This window comes from Chenopodium album, chromosome 15, assembly GCF_948465745.1.
Source record: "Chenopodium album chromosome 15, dcCheAlbu1.1, whole genome shotgun sequence".
NCBI lineage: Eukaryota > Viridiplantae > Streptophyta > Magnoliopsida > Caryophyllales > Amaranthaceae > Chenopodium > Chenopodium album.
Genome location: NC_137848.1, coordinates 49,789,083 through 49,806,096, shown reverse-complemented (window position 1 = coordinate 49,806,096; position 17,014 = coordinate 49,789,083). Strand labels below are relative to the sequence as shown.

Below are 17,014 nucleotides of genomic sequence, written 5' to 3'. Positions count from 1 at the left end.
CTAAAACCTTCGATTTCAAATATTGTTTGGTAATAAACATAATATGAATTTCGATTCAAACTCTTCAAGTTCTTCTTCTTCGTCTTCAAGTTCAACTAATGAAATCTATGATCAAATGGTCATGAATTTTATCAACGAGAGTCATCGATTACAAGTAATGCAAAATGCAGTACTTGTAGCTGTAAACAATTCAGGACAACAAAATGAACAAAAACGTCAAAGAAAACGAAGAATAACCGTGCCGAAAAATCGTGAAGCAGCTCACGACAATTTAGTTTCAGATTACTTTAGTGACCAACCAGCATACGATGAAATCACATTTCGAAGCAGGTTTCGTATTCGAAGACCCCTTTTCCTTTGCATTGTCAACACATTAAGTGTAACTAACCGTTACTTCCATTATGGACTTATGGGGGAAGAATAACTTTTGATAAGTTGACAGGTTTAGAGTTTAGAATTTTCTAGACACATTGTTTGGGATTGTAAGAATGGTAATACTTTTAATTTGAAGAATTTCCAACTGAGCATCTTATAGCTTCACGATGCGCATCATCTTCCAACTAAAAAGTGAAAAAACTTGTTAAACCATCATCTTCCAACTAAAAAGTATGACTAGAATTAATCTGTATTAGAGTTTTAAGAAAAACCATCTTAGATTAGTTAGAAGGCACAGCCGCACAATCAACCACTTTTAAATTAAGCACACAACACTTTTGCAGGACTGAAATCAAATGAAGATGCCAGTTCGTGTATGCAAAAACCTGAGCTTTTGAAGCCTAAACGATGGAAGACTTTGTCATTGACTCTACGTGCCATAGCAAGAATGAAGATTATGGTTCAGGAGAGATACATGATTCTTTACTGTCTTCTGTTTGGTGATATTTATGAGTTCGAAAGAGAAAAATTAATTCAATTGTGGATGGCATCGGGGTTTTTGAAAGGGGAGCCTATGGAAGATAATGGTGACTGTTTCTTTGAATATCTCTTGGAAAACAAGTACATCTTACCTTCAAGAATTGGCATTTCGAGACAGAGTAATTTGTATAGAGTGAATTCCGAAATGATACCTGAGGTTCGCGCCAGGCAGATTCAATTAAAGACTTCAATATGAGAATAGGGGATGACAATGCTATGGCCAATCAGTTTGCTGATTTGTGGCATATTTCTGTGCAGTCTAGCAACATTAATCAATCTTTCGAATCACTCAAGAAAATTGGCGTAGTAAAAATGCTTCTGTTGCTTAACGGATCTCTTCTCACACGAGTGCCACCTGATTTTTTTTCAACTTTTAAGTTTCTTACAGCATTAGATTTGAGTGGTAGTCGTATAACAGAGCTACCAAGTTCAATTCAGGATGCGAAAGAGCTTTGTTATGTTGATCTTTCAGGGTCGCCGATTAATAGGTTACCTCAGTCAATAGTTCATTTGCGAAAATTGCAAACTTTGAGGCTTAAAGGGTGTACAGATCTTTTTGAGCTACCTGAAAGAATGATGGAGCTTATTAATCTTCGACATCTAGATCTTGATGTTCTCAGCCAATTGACTTTGATGCCAAGAGGAATAAGGCATCTAACGGAGCTTCGAACTTTACATGCATTCATTGTTGATGGTCAGATCGTTGATGGGGAGAAACGCTGCAATATCAAAGAGTTGAAGCTTATGAATAATTTATCTGGAACACTTTGCATATCAGGGTTGGAGCATGCGAGCTCACAGGATGCAGAGGAAGCAACTATGATTGACAAAAAACGCCTTAAGCATTTGGAACTAAGATGGAGTGATTTTAGCGAATATTTTCCAAAGGAGGAATTAGTTAGAGTTATCCAAGGTCTAAAACCACATTCATCCTTGGAAGAGCTGAAGATTGTGTACTATCCCGGAGAATGTCTTCCAAATTGGATTGGGGATCCTCAATATGAATGGTTGGTTAGTATTACCCTATTCAAATGTGAAAATTGCTCGGACTTTCCTTGTCTTGGTCGACTGCCTCAACTCAACAATCTTGAAATATTCGAAATGAATGGTGTCAAAAAAATTGATCACACATTTTACGGAGATGACATTGATCGTGCTACATACCATGCTTTGGAGAAGCTATCAATTGATGGTATGTATCGCGTGGAGGAGTGGAAAGGGTTAAGAGACCGGGACTTCCCTTACCTAGTTAAGCTCATCATAAATCGATGTCCCAACCTAGCATTACTCTCTTCATTCCCAAGATGTCAATCTTTGAAGCATTTGGAAATAATAGATTGCCCACAACTTAAATGTTTGCCTGATGATATGTTGTCCTCCCCACTTGATAGTCTAGTTATAGATGATTGTACTTTGCTTAGGGAGATATATTCAAAGGGAGGCGAAGATTCACACAAAATAGAGCATGTGAAAAATGTATGGATTGAATCAGAAGAGACAGAATCAAGCGATAAACATTCTACTAGTACTAAAGATGATGATTCCATTAATGGTAAGCTTTTGTAATTAAATATACAGTGTCTCATTATCTTGTACATTGAATTGATAAATATTTTGAAACTCAGTTTGTGTGAAGACAATCCTTGTAGTAATATATATATCTGATATCTGATGTGCTTTTATGCAGGTACGCATCAGGAAGATTATAGGGATGAAGATGATTGAGTCATAACTTGTAATCAATATGTAAACATTTTGGTTGGCTTGCCTCATGCTCAAAGAATTGGAGCATACTAGTACTACTCAAGCTAGATTGGATTAAATTTTGATCTTATCTGTACACATATCATTAAAATTAACTAAATAATCAAGTAAAACATCAATCGAATTGTATTATTTTGTATTTTTCAAATATGAAAATTTTATAATTTTTAGTTATATTGCTTTAATTTTTAGCGCTTTTGGCTACTTGCGAATGCATAACATGGATTTTTGAGGTTGATGTTGGTGAAACTATGGCAATGAGACACAGTCTGCTGACTGCAATTGAAGCAGGTTTCAATACCTTTGTGCCGAGATTGATAACATTAAGTTGTTCCATCGTTTGAAGAAGGGTACTGCTAGAGGTGTGACTTCTTTATCGTTCGGTAAATCAAATGGCTCATATTTTAGTCGAGTAGCAATTTTGGAGTGTTTTGTGTTTGTAAGGATTAGCACTGTCAAAACGGTTTGACAGTTCGGTTTCGGTTCGGTTTGAAATCGGTTCGGTATTTAATCGGGTCGGTTTGGAATCGGTTTAATTGTCTCACGGGTCGGTTTTGGTTCGGTTTAAATGGTTATCGGTTCGATTCGGTTTCAGTTTATTTTTAAGCGGTTTTAATTCGGTTTGGGTTGTAAACAGTTCGGGTAGTAAACGGTTCGGTGCAGACGGGTTGCGGTTTGTTAACGGTGCGGTGTAAACGGTTTTTATCCCGGTTCAAACAGTTTTGGGTTGGAAACGGTTTCGGGTTAAAAACAGTTCGGTTCTTTTTGGTTCAGTTTATAACTGGTTCGGTTCTTTTTTGGTTCAGTTTTTAACTGGTTCGGTTCTTTTTCAGTTCAGTTTATAACTGGTTCGGTTCTTCGATGGTTTAACCACTTTAACGTTATTCATATCGGTTCCATTTCAAGTTTACTAAATTACGGTTCGGGTCGGTTTTCGGTTTCAAAAAATAAATTGTTTATCGAGTTATTTGGATTCGGGCAGTTAAATGGTTTTGGTTTGAAATTTGATAGTAGTTGCTAACCTTTTGCGTTCACAAGTTTTATATAAAGTCGCGAATCATTTCATATTTAGGCATCATATTATAAACAAATTCTCATTGATTTTATAAATACATATTATGTTCTGTTTCAAGTGTGGTCATACTGATCTTACTAGTTATATTCCCGTCAAAAAAAAAGTTTGTAAACAGTTCGATTTAATTATATTCCCATAAAAAAAAATCCATTTAATTATATAAAAAAGTTTGTAAACGGTTCGATTTAGAAGCGGTTTGGTTCATAAGCGGTTCGGTTTATAACAAGTTCGGTTTACAATCAGTTCGGTTTTTAAATGGTTCGGTGCAAACGGGTAGCAGTTTGTTAACAGTTCGGTGTAAGCGGTTTTTTTGCCAGTTTAAACGGTTTCGGGTTGGAACCGGTTTCGGGTTAGATACGGTTTGGTTCTTTTTCGGTTCGGTTTTCTTTCAGTTCGGTTTATATTTGGTTCGGTTTGATAACGGGTTCGGTTCTTATACGGTTTAACATTATTCGGGTCGATTCGGTTTCGGGTTTGCTAAAATACGGTTCAGGTCGGTTTTCGGTTTCAAAAAAATCGGTTTTTAATCGGTTCGGTTCTCATTTGGGTCGGTCGGTTTCAGGCAGTTAAACAGTTTCGGTTTGAAATTTGACAGCACTAGTAAGGATATTGAAAACTTGATTGATTAATAATATTGCTACGGTGCTTTTGTATAAATAAAAAAAAAATAGTTTAGCCGTAAATGAACATGAAACAAAATTATTTAGTACTCCCTCCATTTCGGAGTTTTCACGGGTATTAAGAAACTTAAGTTGGAAGTACAAGTATATGGGAAAATTAATAATAATACATTGAAAAGGGAAATTTACATGAGATTTACAAAAAAAGTAGAGAGAGAAAAATAAATGTGCATAGAAAAAGCAAAATTTACATGCGAAAGTTAATTTTGCACAAATATTATTGCAAATGAGAGAATATTTAAATATAAATGGGATGAATATTTTGGGAGTTAACACAACAAAAGGGCCCTCAATTGTTGTTTTTTTCACCTTTTGAGTACTCAATATTTTTTTCACCGTTTGGGTGGGTACTCTGACCCAATTTCCGGCCAAAAAAAATAAATCAGCCCAAACAATTAAGTACCCTTGGTTAAAAATTGCTTGGGTTAAGATGTGGGGCCCACCCAAAATTGTTTCTTCTTCTTCCCCTTTTCTGAATCAAACCCAAACATTTCTCAGTTTCCATTGAAGCAATTTCTAAGGTAAAATTTTAATTTCTTTTTTTCATCATCTAGTTTCAATTTCTCAATCTAGGGTTTTATCCTAAATTTTATTCACATTACACACAAATTTAGGGTTCTCCTAAGCTCCGCGACATCCTCCATTTCTCGGCTTTCGATTCATCATCCTCCACCGTCTTCTTTTAATCGAATTGTTGATGAAAATTAGAAATTACGAGTTAGGGTTTTTTTTTTGGGAAGAAAACGACGGGGGCATGGTGATTTTTTGTTGATTTTGCCTAGATTTTGTGCTTATAATGTAGTATTCTTTTGCTATGTGTGATTGATGTTGCTAAATTGTGGATTTTTGTTGAAAAATTTGCGAAGGGTTTAATCAAGAATGAAGTTTTGGGTAGCAAAACAGGGGAAGGGTTCCTCAAAAATTTTGTGACTTAATGTTGCAAATTTGGTCGACTGATTTTTGTTCTTGCAGGTGAAGGGAGAATTGGAGCAAGCTCGACTAATTTTCTAGAATTTTTGCTTTGAAATTTGGCTAACTGTTATTTTTTTCTAGATTGCAAAGGATTAATTTTTGCTTTTTTTTTTTTTTTTTTTCCTTTTTTTTGTATTGTGTACTTGTTTTAATAGCCTCCAATGGCTAGTTTTTTTTTTTTTTAGAAATTGATTACTTGAGTTAATGCATTTTTTTTTATTAATTTTAATTACATGTGGTTAACAGTGAGTTAGATAATAGTTAAGTGGCCGGATTTTGGGTTTGAGTACCCAAAGAGTGAAAAAAAAAAAAAAAATTGAGTACCCAAAGGCTGAAAAATGTAACAATTGAGAGCCCATTTGTTTAGTTAACTCACATTTTGGAACTAAAATTTGACCAAAAGGGTTGTTCTTTTAGGGACGGAGAGAGTAGTAAATACTCGTAAAGCGATAAGTCACAATGATTTAATTTGATCTAGATATAATTATTTTTGAAATAAAAAAAAAAAAAATACTCTCTCCATTCATTTTAAATGCAATGCTTTGACATGTGCAAGTTTTAGGTGGTTCGATTGATTTGTTAAAGTTTATCCTCCCTTCTTTATTAATTGATACATTTTGACTTTTACCATTTTGCATACTTTTTATTTCGACTAATTTTTTGATTTATAAATAATATTTCTTCCGTTTTTTAATAGGAAAAATTAACAACAATAATCCCAATTTTACCTCATTCACCCAAAATAATCTCAACTTTGGATTATTTTTTAATAATCCGAACTTTGATATGAATTTGTTTTTAATGGTCCTAGCAGGTCATCAAACTTGTTATAACAAGTAACTTAACACGTGTCGGCACATGAGTGGACAAAAAATAAAAAATAATTATTGAGAAAAGTTAAAAAAAAAAATTGTAAGAAAAATAAAAAAAATTTAGTAATTCATGACAGAAAAACCACCCCACCAGCTCAACCACCCTGTTGACTTGAATGAACAATAAAAGAGGGGGGTGAATTGTATTGTAGAGGAAGTAGGGTAACTTTTGCGGTCCCCCCCCCCCCCCCAAGGGAAGTTTTGGGGGGGTAATGTTCTTGCCGCCTCCACCGCCCCATTTATTTGTGGCTCGCCAAGGCGACCTGGCAGGTCGGCCGGGTCTTCCTCGCTCGAGCTGGAATCTTGTGAAGAAGGTAAGCTAGTGACTCATTCAGTCCAAGGGGATAGTCCGGGGAGTTCCAAGGCTAGAGTCAGATTTCAGGTTCGGGTTCGGGATATAGATGGAATCGAGAGGGAAGATACTAAGAGTTTGAATTCCTCTGTAGGATAGTAGGGCGAATGAATTGCGGAAGGGCTAACCTGCAATCCTGAGCTGTCAGCAAAAGGCGGAAAGCCCCTTAGGTGTGTCCGCACCCCCCTGAGTAGACGAGAAAGAAAGGATTTCAAAGAGATAAAAACTTAATAAAAACTTAAAGTGCAAAGAGATATTTTACGTGGAAAACTTCTTGACCCCAATTAAGAAGAAAAACCACGACTACAAGGAATTTTAAAACTCAACTCTTAATTATAATGGGACAAACAACCTATTACAAACTAAGACTCTAACTCAAGTTCCTCTATGCATGAACCCAAGTTCCCTTCAATTGATCCCTCAATCAGTTGAATGCTCTCAACTCTCTCTTTCTCCTTGCTTCACTCAAAGCAATACTCAATTGTAATAGGTTGTAATACTTAAGTGGATTATAACTCTTTTCGAAAACTAAAAAGATTGCAATACTCAATTGTATTCTTTTCAACAGAAACTAAGTCTATTTATAGAGAGGAGAGGAAGTTAATTCTGCCGTTGCTCATCTTCCACTAAGTCACAACTTCCTTAAAAATAGGAAGTGCAAGTAGTGGGATCTTGGGCAACAAGCAAACCGCACCACTCCTATAAACTTTGAAAGTGTTTTACTTCTCCATGATTTTTCTCAACCGAAATTGACAAAGTAAAACACACGTACCAAAACCTTTTTCAAAATTGATTTTTCCTAAAGATAAGCCTCAAGATTAAACAGAAATTTTTTGATTTGAGAAAGGTATTTTAAAAGATATTTTTCAAAATATTTCATAAATAAATATCCAACCAAAGAAATGGAAAATAAAATCTTTTTCATATAATTAAAATTCACTTGACCCCTATTAAACATCAAAGTACTTAACATAAACATAAGACGCCTAAAATACAGAATAAATAAATTAGACTTCTCGAACACTCTTGTGAAGCTTTGACTTTGGAGCTTCAGTTCCTCACTCAAGGGACTTGTCTTCTGATTGTCTTCATTACTTTTCTTATCTGCATTAGTTGTCTTCAAACCTTGTTCTATGCTCCTTTCTCTAGATTTTCGTAGCATAAACTTAGTTCCACTAAGAACCTGTCATCAAACACTACTAACATAGAAAGATAAACTGTTATGAATTTGCTTAGGTTCCTTCGAGTCATCGTCAAAACTTAGGGTCAACAATATTCCCCCTTTTTGATGAATGACAAACCTAAGCAAACTCCAGTAAACTAATGAAGATAAATCAGAAAATTAAAAAAAAAATAAATAAAAATAAATAGAGATATTGAACTAGATATATACCTCAACATAGATGGACAGAGAGCTTGTTAACAATTGAGTTTGCCTTTCTTTTTCCCCTTTTGGCTTTCATCAAAATTAATGCACACATATCTATCATTAAGGGCAAATTTGTCATTTGTCATTTATTATTTATTATTATTTTTATTTATTTACAACGGTCCAAAGAGGGAGTTAATTTGTCATTTAAACTCATCCTACTAAATCATCTATTTACAAACGCTATTATGAACAACATTTTCTTAGATAAGCTTATCAAAGCAAATAAACTTTTCCAATAAGCTTACCAACAAACATTAGTACAAGTATTAGCTGATTAGTACTTCCTCCGTTCTGTTAATATTGCAACAAGGAAGAAATTACGCATCCCAAAGCACATTTTATATGTTAAATATCTATAATTGTGTAAGAGTAAAAATTATAAAAAATTGATATTGTGAAAGTATTTTATGAGACGAATTTAACAAGATCTCACATGACTATATTTTGTTTAACGTATAAATTATATTATATGGTCAAACAAGAGTGATGAATAGTGCAAAAAGTCCATTGTTGCAATATTACTAGAACGGAGGAAGTATTAGCTTATTTAACCCGTCAATCAGGTAAATTCGATCAAATCTCTAATTTCACTCCAATAAGCATAGTATTATTAATTTATTGACTTCAAGTTGTGAACATAAAAACTGAAAGAGTGATACCCCAGTAAGCTTATTATTAAACAGTCCATTCCCACTCCTCAAGTCTTCAAGTCGGCACTCTCCTCAGGTCCTCACTTGTTATCTTCGGATCCCTCGACTCGTATTTTCCCTTCAATTCTTGATTTTGAATCCCTCAAATCACCGGATCTGCCCAAAACTCATCACCTGAGCTCTGCTGTACTTGGTATGTTCTCTTTTCCGACAATTTCCTTTTCTTCATCAGATCTGTTTTTTTTATTTTTAACAGCTGGGATAAGTTTTCTTTCCTTCTTTTTATTAATTTTTTTAGCGGAAGATCTTACTTTGTATACTTCCTCTGTTTTTTAATACTTATAATACTTTCTAAAATAGAAATGTCACAATACTTGCAATACACTATAAATGGAAAATTATTTTAAGGAAAAGATGTATTATTTATCTTATTTAAAGCACATAGCCTAATAAATTAAACTCCTAACAACTACTCACCTTATTTTAAAGTGTATTATATCATGTGAATACCACATTTTTTAAATACCGTAAAAGAGTGTGTGTTACAACTAGGAAAAAACGGAGGAAGTATATTTTATGAACGATTTGATATATGTTTATACTGAGGCACAACTTTTACTCTTAGTATTTTTGATTAGATTTCAATAAAAAATATACAAGTACAGAGTATTAATTTAGAAAAACAAGTCAATGTTAAGGTATAAATAGTATAGAATTTCAAAGTGATGTATTTTTAAAAAAAAAAAAACACAAAGAGGGAGTATTTTGTATAAATGAATTAAAATGTACTTGGTAGTTGGTACTAGCAATCTGTAGTACGCTGACCCTCCTTTTCTTTTTTTAAGAGCACAAACCCTTGGTCTTAAGTTCAAGTCTACATGTAAGTTGTTTGCTTTGTTATCGTTTTTAGTTTTTCTTTTTAAGTTCTCTTTGTAAAAAAAAAAAAAAAAAAAGGTTCAAGTCTACATGTAAGATTTTTAGATTTTTGTAAGATTATTAAATGTAAGATTATGTGGTTCGGGAGGAAGGGGAGGGGCCAGCAGGGGTAGGGGGAGGTGGTTCGGTGGTGGGGTTAGAGTGGTGACTAAGGAAAGGGGATGGAAAAATCTAGGGGTTGGGAATCAACTTAAAAGATTTTGGAGAAGGTAAAGGGAAAAATAGCCTAACAAAAACATCAAAGGGAATGAGGATAGTTGATTCCCTATCCCGGTGATGAGTACCTCCAATTCAACGGCCCCTAATAATTAAGTAATAAAAATTTTATTGTCTTTTTAATCTATATTAATTATTTAGTAACAAAAAATCTATAACAGTTTAAATTAATAAAATTACTAGAGAATAAATGGTTTAAAATTTATACTTTCATTTTTTTTAAAAAAAAAAAAAACTTAGTTTGACTATTGCCCTATTTATACACTCTATATACCGCTTTAACTAATGCTTCGGCTTGATATAAAATACTTTGTATTAAACATTGACATGTAAATATTTGTTACAATCTTTTTAATGTATAGTTTACGAACTAACTTTTTACACTAATTTTTATGTGGCTCTATCCTAGAAGTTACTTTGTTTGTGTTAATAGGGATTACTTAATCAATATTATAGGGGTTACCAGGTTAGTATTATATGGGTGCGTAAAAGATGATAATGATCAAAATCATTATTAATTATTGTTTATAATTTGTAATCCATTGATTTACTCCTAACTTTGATAATCAAATTATACACAAATTTTTATATGTGTGTGGTCATCGGGATTACTTGAGTTACTTGGTTAGAGGTTACTTGAGTTACTGGGTTAGGGGTTACTTGAGTTACTTGATCAAGGGTTACTCGAGTTAGTCGGTCAGATGTTACTTAAGGGGTTCGATTTGGGGGGGGGGGTTACTTGAGGGGTTCGATCAAGGTTACTTAAGGGGTTACTCGGTTAAGGGTTACTCGAGTTAGTCGGTCAGGGGTTACTCGAGTTAGTCGGTCAGATGTTAGTTAAGGGGTTCGATCGAGGGGTTACTTGAGGGGTTCCCTTGAGGGGTTCCGTCAGGGATTATTCTAGAGGTTACTCGGTTAGGGGTTACTTGAGTTACTCGGCCCAGGGGTTACTCGAGTTAGTCGCTCAGATGTTACTTAAGGGGTTCGATCAGGGTTACTTGAGGGCTTTCGTTTACTCGAGGGGTTACTCAGTTAGGGGTTACTTGAGTTACTCGCTCAGGGGTTACTCGAGTTAGTCGGTCAAATGTTACTCGGTTAAGGGTTACTTGAGTTACTCGGTCGGGGGTTACTCGAGTTAGTCGGTCAGATGTTTGAGGGATTTGATTAGGGGGGTTACTTGAAGGGTTCGATTAGGGTTACTTGAGGGGTTCAATGAGGGTTACTTGAAGGGTTCCGTCGGGGATTACTCGGTTAGGGGTTACTTAAGAGGTTGTTCGATCAGGAGTAACTCGAGTAACCCCCGACCGTCGAGTATTCCTGACAACTCGAGTAACCCCTGACCGAGTAACTCGAATAACCCCGACCACACGGAAAATCCTTGCAAAATATATCCTTTATTATTTAGCTAATGTTTCTAGTCATATGCTTTACCATCATACTTTATTGATGTTCAATGCTTTAATCTTGTGCTATATATATATACACACTATTGTATACTTATTAATATAATTAAGCTTTTTGAGAGTGAGAGATACCTCAAGTGGTTAGAACTTCTCTCCCGATTTCAGATGATATCCTGGGATCGATTCTCACCCTTTTCATTCTCTCTAAGCTTTCTCATAATTTAATCAACTTTGTTCTTTTATAAGCTTCAAATATGTACTCATATTTTAAGTACTTTTTGGATATTAATCTTATATCCCTTGCTATTTTCAGGAAGGCAAAGGGAAATCTTATTTGATTAAAGGGCATTATGGATAGTGCTTTTCTAGATGCCTTTGCATCAAACTTTCTTAAGACCCTTTGGAATCCAGTATTCAAAGTTATCGGTGATGAGATATATAAGATAAAAGATATGGATGTAGCACTGAGAAAGCTGGAAATGAGTAGAGAGGAAGCCCTAAACCTGCTATATAAGGTAAAACCCAGTAGCAGACGTGAAGCAGATAAATTGTTAAGCTATTTATGCGAAGCTGAAGATCTCATTGAAGTGATTGAGTATGAGATTCAAAAATTGAAACCACCCACATATACCAGTGTCTCCGGGTGTTGTATTCTAGTCTCGCTAAAAAACTTGACTAAGCCTCGTCAAATAGATGAGTTGCAAAAGAAGATGGCTAAAATAATAGATGATTTGAAAGAACAAGTGGACTTGAGCCAACATATTCAACCTCTAATTAAAACAAGTCCTCCAAACAAAAAGCTGAATTTAATCGGGAGGGATGCAGATGTCCAGTTCATACTTGAAGAGCTAACTTGTTCAGAGAAATATGGTTCGAATGGAGTCTCTATAATTGGCATGAGAGGTGTTGGAAAGAGTGCACTTGCTGAACACATCCTTAATCACAAGAAAGGCCACGGGAGTGCTATGCGACCGCAGCATTCCCTTAAAGTGGAAGGGAAAATTCTACAGGACTGCCATAAGACCAGTGTTGCTCTATGGTACAGAATGTTGGGCTTCTAAGAAAGAGCATATTAAAAAGATGGAGGTTACGGAAATGCGCATGTTAAGGTGGATGTGTGGAAACACTTTAAGAGATAGAATCAGAAATGAGGTTATTCGCAAGAAAGTAGGTGTGGCGGGCATTGTAGATAAATTAAGGGAAAATCGTCTGCGTTGGTTTGGACATGTAAGACGGAGACCCGAGGGTGCACCGGTGCGAAGAGTGGAAGAGTGGGACCATGGAGGGATTAAACGAGGAAGAGGGAGACCAAAGATGACTTGGTTGGAAGGAGTGAGGAAGGATATGAAGTGCATGGATTTACGTGAGGATGAAGTTTTGGATCGTAAGGGATGGAGGAGAAAGATTTATGTTGATGACTACACGGAATAATCAAATTTGGTTCATGTTAGCCGACCCCACTTTTGGGATTAAGGCTTTGATTGATTGATTGATTGATTACAAGCTTCTATGTTTGGCACAAGATTTTGTATGGAAGGCTTGTTTTCAAAGTTACAGGTGGTCTATTCTGAAGGGAGGCTCAACGGAAATGGTCAAGGTCATCTCTTGGGCTGTGATAAGTGGTTATTAATGCTAGATGATCTTGAAGAAGTCTCTTCAAATACTTGGTGCAGTTTCCAGACAGAGTTTCTAACAGCTGGGAAAAAAATTCTCATTACTTCTCTTAGTCCTCGAGTTGGAAAAATGGCTCAAACTACCCTCCTTTATTTAAAGCCCTTGTTAGAAGAACATTGTCGAGACTTAATCCGCCACAAAATAGACCTTGTACATCGCTGTCCACCACCTCAGCCTTCTATAAGCTTTGACTTGGCTAAAATATCTTGTGGCTTGCCGTTAGTTGCTAATTTCTTAGCACAGTCATTACTTGGGACTGAGGAAGAGGATCGATGGTTCATTCACGAAGACTTGTGGAAGTGGCCGGAAGTTGAAAAAGAAATACTTCCAATTCTAAAATCAAGCTCCATGAATCTTGAATTGAAATTGAAGAGATGCTTTGTTTACTTCTCCTTGTTCCCTCATGACTACGTATTCTGTCGGGAGGATCTGATCCATATGTGGATTGGAGAACGACTAGTCGAACCTCATGCATCAGGTTTTGAATTAAATGGGCAGAACTTTTTCAATGAGCTACTGGAACGATCGATTGTTCAACCTCAACCAGTTGACAGCTGTGGCTTGACAAGGTACGAGATTCATAAATTCACTCATGACTTTGCCCGAATGCCTGCAGGCTCGAAAACATATGTCCGAAGTGGCGATGAATGCATGTCCAGCTCTTATGAGTGGGATAAATACACCCGTCATTTTTCCTTGTCTTCCAATAAGCAAATCCAACCTTCCTTATGGGACAAAATTAGGAAGCACCTTAGAAGTTTAAGGACATTGCTTCTTCTTTACAATAGGCAAGAGATTGGGAGAATTGGTGAAATTCCTTCTAATTTTTTTGATAAATTATCTGGTCTTAAAGTGCTAGCCTTGAATAATACCGATATTTCCGACCTTCCCAATTCTGTAAAAAAGTTGAAGCACCTTCGTTATCTAGACATTTCAAACACTAATGTCAAAATATTACCTGAAAAGCTAGCTAACCTTTCTGCCCTGCAAATTCTCAAGATTAGAACCGACCCTGAAATCCCTCAATTACCTGTAGATTTCAACAAATTGACTAATCTAGCATTCATTGATTGGCAAGAAAGTGATATACTGAGAATGGCCTCTAAGCTGAGCAAAATTGGGAACCTCGTCAACCTTCGGACTCTTCCTGTATTCATCGTAGATAACAAAGAAGGGCATCGTATTACAGAGCTGAAGGATATGAATCATATCCAGGGATCACTGAAGATAACAAACCTCCATAAAATCACTGATGAGGCAGAGGCTAAGGAGGCAATGTTATCTTGTAAGTCTTCTCTCCAAAAGTTGGTGTTAATATGGAAAGATAATGTTTCAGTTGCAGAGGAGGTTCTCAGAGGCCTAAAACCTCATCATCAGCTGAAAGAGTTAAGAATTGCAGATTACAGTGGTGCTACATTTCCACAATGGCTTTCACACGACGTAACTAAGCTTCAGAAACTTGAGTTAGTTGGATGTCAGTCTTGTTGTAACTTGCCTGAAATCGGACAGCTCCCAGATCTTAAACTGCTTCATCTTAAAAAAATGAGCAACATTAGAAGTTTGGACCAAAATTTTAGTGGGGTACCTAGTACTAGTACTAAGTGTTTCCTTTCGCTTGAGTCATTGGTATTACATGATATGACAGAGCTTCAAGAATGGAATGGATTGGAAGACAATATCATGCCATCGCTTCGTGAGCTTAAGATTGTGAACTGTCCAAAGCTGAAGAGTCTGCCTTCTTTTCTGTACCAGTTTACTTCACTTGTTGATTTACAGATTGAAGAGTGCATATCTTTGAGCTCGATACCAAAGCTGCCATCATCACTAAAGTCATTGACCATTGGAAATTGTAATCTGCTGAAAAGTAAATGTCAAGATGGAGGTGAATATTGGTCAAACATAAAAGATATTCCGGATGTTTTTGTTGATGGTGTAAAAATGCTTACAACACCTGCTGAACACATCTCTTCTCAAAATGCAGAAAATCATAACTCGTCTCTCCAGGTATGTTGGATCAAATTGATCATTGATTTTGTTAGTGATTGTGTGGCGATTTTTTTTAAAGAAATTGTGTGGTTGCTTTGGAACATATTGTTTTAAGTTCATATGATAATTGTTAACATCACCGTTTAGCACAAGCAATGACTCAATGAGTTGTATATTTTCAGGAAACACATGTTTATCTCTGAGATAAACAAATTATCACATAGCATTGATGATGACTAAGTGATTGATTTATTTATCACAAAATTCACTATGTCATGTAATAAACATTTTTGTTTAATCACAGTGATAAACTTGGGCCTCCTTGTATGTTGTTCTTACTGTTTTAACCTAGAATTATTCCTATGTCTCTGGTTTTAGATGGATTATTTTGAAAATACTTCAGTTTCTCTAGTATCAGAGCCATTGTATGTAAGCTAAAATTCAGCTTAATTCTTTTCTCATAGCTTTAGCCTAAAAAATCTAGCCTTATATCCTTGTCTTTCTCTAATTTTAGGGATTGAATTTTTTTTTTTTAAAAAAATATCATATTTTCTTCTTGAATCCTTTGATTTTGCACCCATCAGATGCTGCTTCGTCTTTATATATTGATAAGTTTGAAGGAGCTTCATTCCAGATTATAAAAACCAACCGATCTGTTATAAAAAAGAAAGCTCGGATTTGTTACTAGAGCCTTTATTAAAAACACAAACTTTGTGATATTAGCAATGTTTGTTGCCTAAGATATGTCACAATATTTTAACTGCCATTAAGAAGTCCATATTACATTTGTAAACCATGTATGTAAACAACTTCAGGTTTGCCTTGAAAATTGGCTTTAGAAATTACAAAGTCAATAAGAATCTATATGAAGCCAAACTTGATTGTGAGTGATGAATACTGCACTGCACTCACTATAATATGGGAAATAATTTGAATGATGAGTTTCATGCTTATTTCTAGGAAAAAGGGTGATATAATGATATATGCAAGTAAACTTTTTTGTATAGGTACAGAAAGATGTTTATTTTGCTGAAAATACTCTAGCAGAAACTTTGAGGAAAATTCAGAGAGAAAAGAGAACAAATTCTTTCATTGGTTTTTTTGAGTGTATTTTTGTACAAGTGAGAAAATAAGATAGTAAACGGTAAACCTCTATATATACAGCTATTACAAGGAAAATAGATATTACAAAAATATCTTAGTAACAGAATTCTGTTAGAGCTGTAACAACCTATTGCCAGGTCAGAACCCGAGGAAGCTTCTGGAACAATCTGCATCGTTTCTAGAAGCTTCTGAAGAGAGTCAGCTGCAGCAGCATGGCTTGAATTAGCATACTAAAACAAAAGATGAATATAATCTGTAGTAGTAGTTATGAATATTAAAGTGTGATTGAAAGTCCATTTTTGTTGGAAGTATTATGCATAATGTTTAGCTTTGCACTTGAAATGGACAAATAAACTGATCTCTTTAACCAAAATGTTCCCAGGGTTTCCAATATGTCATTCAAGGTGTTGTTTCAGCATTCGGACGGCTGTTTTGAAGCATTTGAATCAATACAAGGTAATCATTTACGCTTTGTTTACAAAAAAAGAAAAAAATCACTACAAGGTGTTTCTCTTTACTTATTCCTGGGTTTCCAATAAAAATTGAAGCATTGCATCAATAAATTGGATTATATCAAACTCGGCGCTGTAGAGAAACTGCTCATCAGCGTCATGGAGTCCACATTTTACCTGATAAAGTCCATCAACAACAGATTTGATGCATCTACTTTTCGACAAACATCACAGTGTGAGCCTTGTGCAATTTTTTTTACCTGGACTTGGGTCGAGCTACATCTACTTGTTCCGGTTCTAAGACGACCCCATTTACCAATTTAGTTTGTTCTACTTTGGTTTCTTTGGAGATGTTTCTTTGGAATTGTTTCATTGTCAATAAGATGTATAACTCGTATTCCCTCTTTTCCCAAACAATGACTACAATTTTTTAGTTGTTTCAAAATAGTTTCTTGCTATGTTCATCATTTTTCTATTATTCTATCACATTTGTTTTTGACGACAATCTCTCATTTTTTTGTACAACAATTT

The 17,014-nt window shown here is 35.3% G+C and overlaps 2 protein-coding genes across 2 annotated transcripts; both read left to right on the top strand.

Moving 5' to 3' along the window:
• Window positions 1–402: 402 nt before the first annotated feature.
• On the top strand, window positions 403–2,933 carry LOC145582475 (disease resistance protein RGA2-like). The gene is made up of 2 exons (XM_081639467.1): window positions 403–2,467; window positions 2,603–2,933. Exons 1-2 carry the CDS (start codon window positions 1,108–1,110, stop codon window positions 2,638–2,640), a joined length of 1,398 nt encoding a protein of 465 aa, XP_081495593.1. The 5' UTR covers window positions 403–1,107; the 3' UTR covers window positions 2,641–2,933.
• A 5,824-nt stretch (window positions 2,934–8,757) lies between these two features.
• Window positions 8,758–16,928, top strand: LOC145582474 (putative disease resistance protein At3g14460). Its single transcript, XM_081639466.1, has 4 exons — window positions 8,758–8,905; window positions 11,581–14,945; window positions 16,414–16,487; window positions 16,580–16,928. The coding sequence occupies exons 2-3, from the start codon at window positions 12,777–12,779 to the stop codon at window positions 16,465–16,467; spliced, it is 2,223 nt and encodes a 740-aa protein (XP_081495592.1). The 5' UTR covers window positions 8,758–8,905; window positions 11,581–12,776; the 3' UTR covers window positions 16,468–16,487; window positions 16,580–16,928.
• Window positions 16,929–17,014: the final 86 nt, after the last annotated feature.

Coding starts and splice junctions, on each gene's coding strand:
- LOC145582474 (XM_081639466.1), top strand. CDS start 12,777: ATGTTTGGCACAAGATTTTGTATGGAAGGCTTGTTTTCAAAGTTACAG. Junction 14,946..16,413: donor ATCATAACTCGTCTCTCCAG/GTATGTTGGATC, acceptor AAATGTTCCCAG/GGTTTCCAATATGTCATTCA.
- LOC145582475 (XM_081639467.1), top strand. CDS start 1,108: ATGAGAATAGGGGATGACAATGCTATGGCCAATCAGTTTGCTGATTTG. Junction 2,468..2,602: donor AGATGATGATTCCATTAATG/GTAAGCTTTTGT, acceptor GCTTTTATGCAG/GTACGCATCAGGAAGATTAT.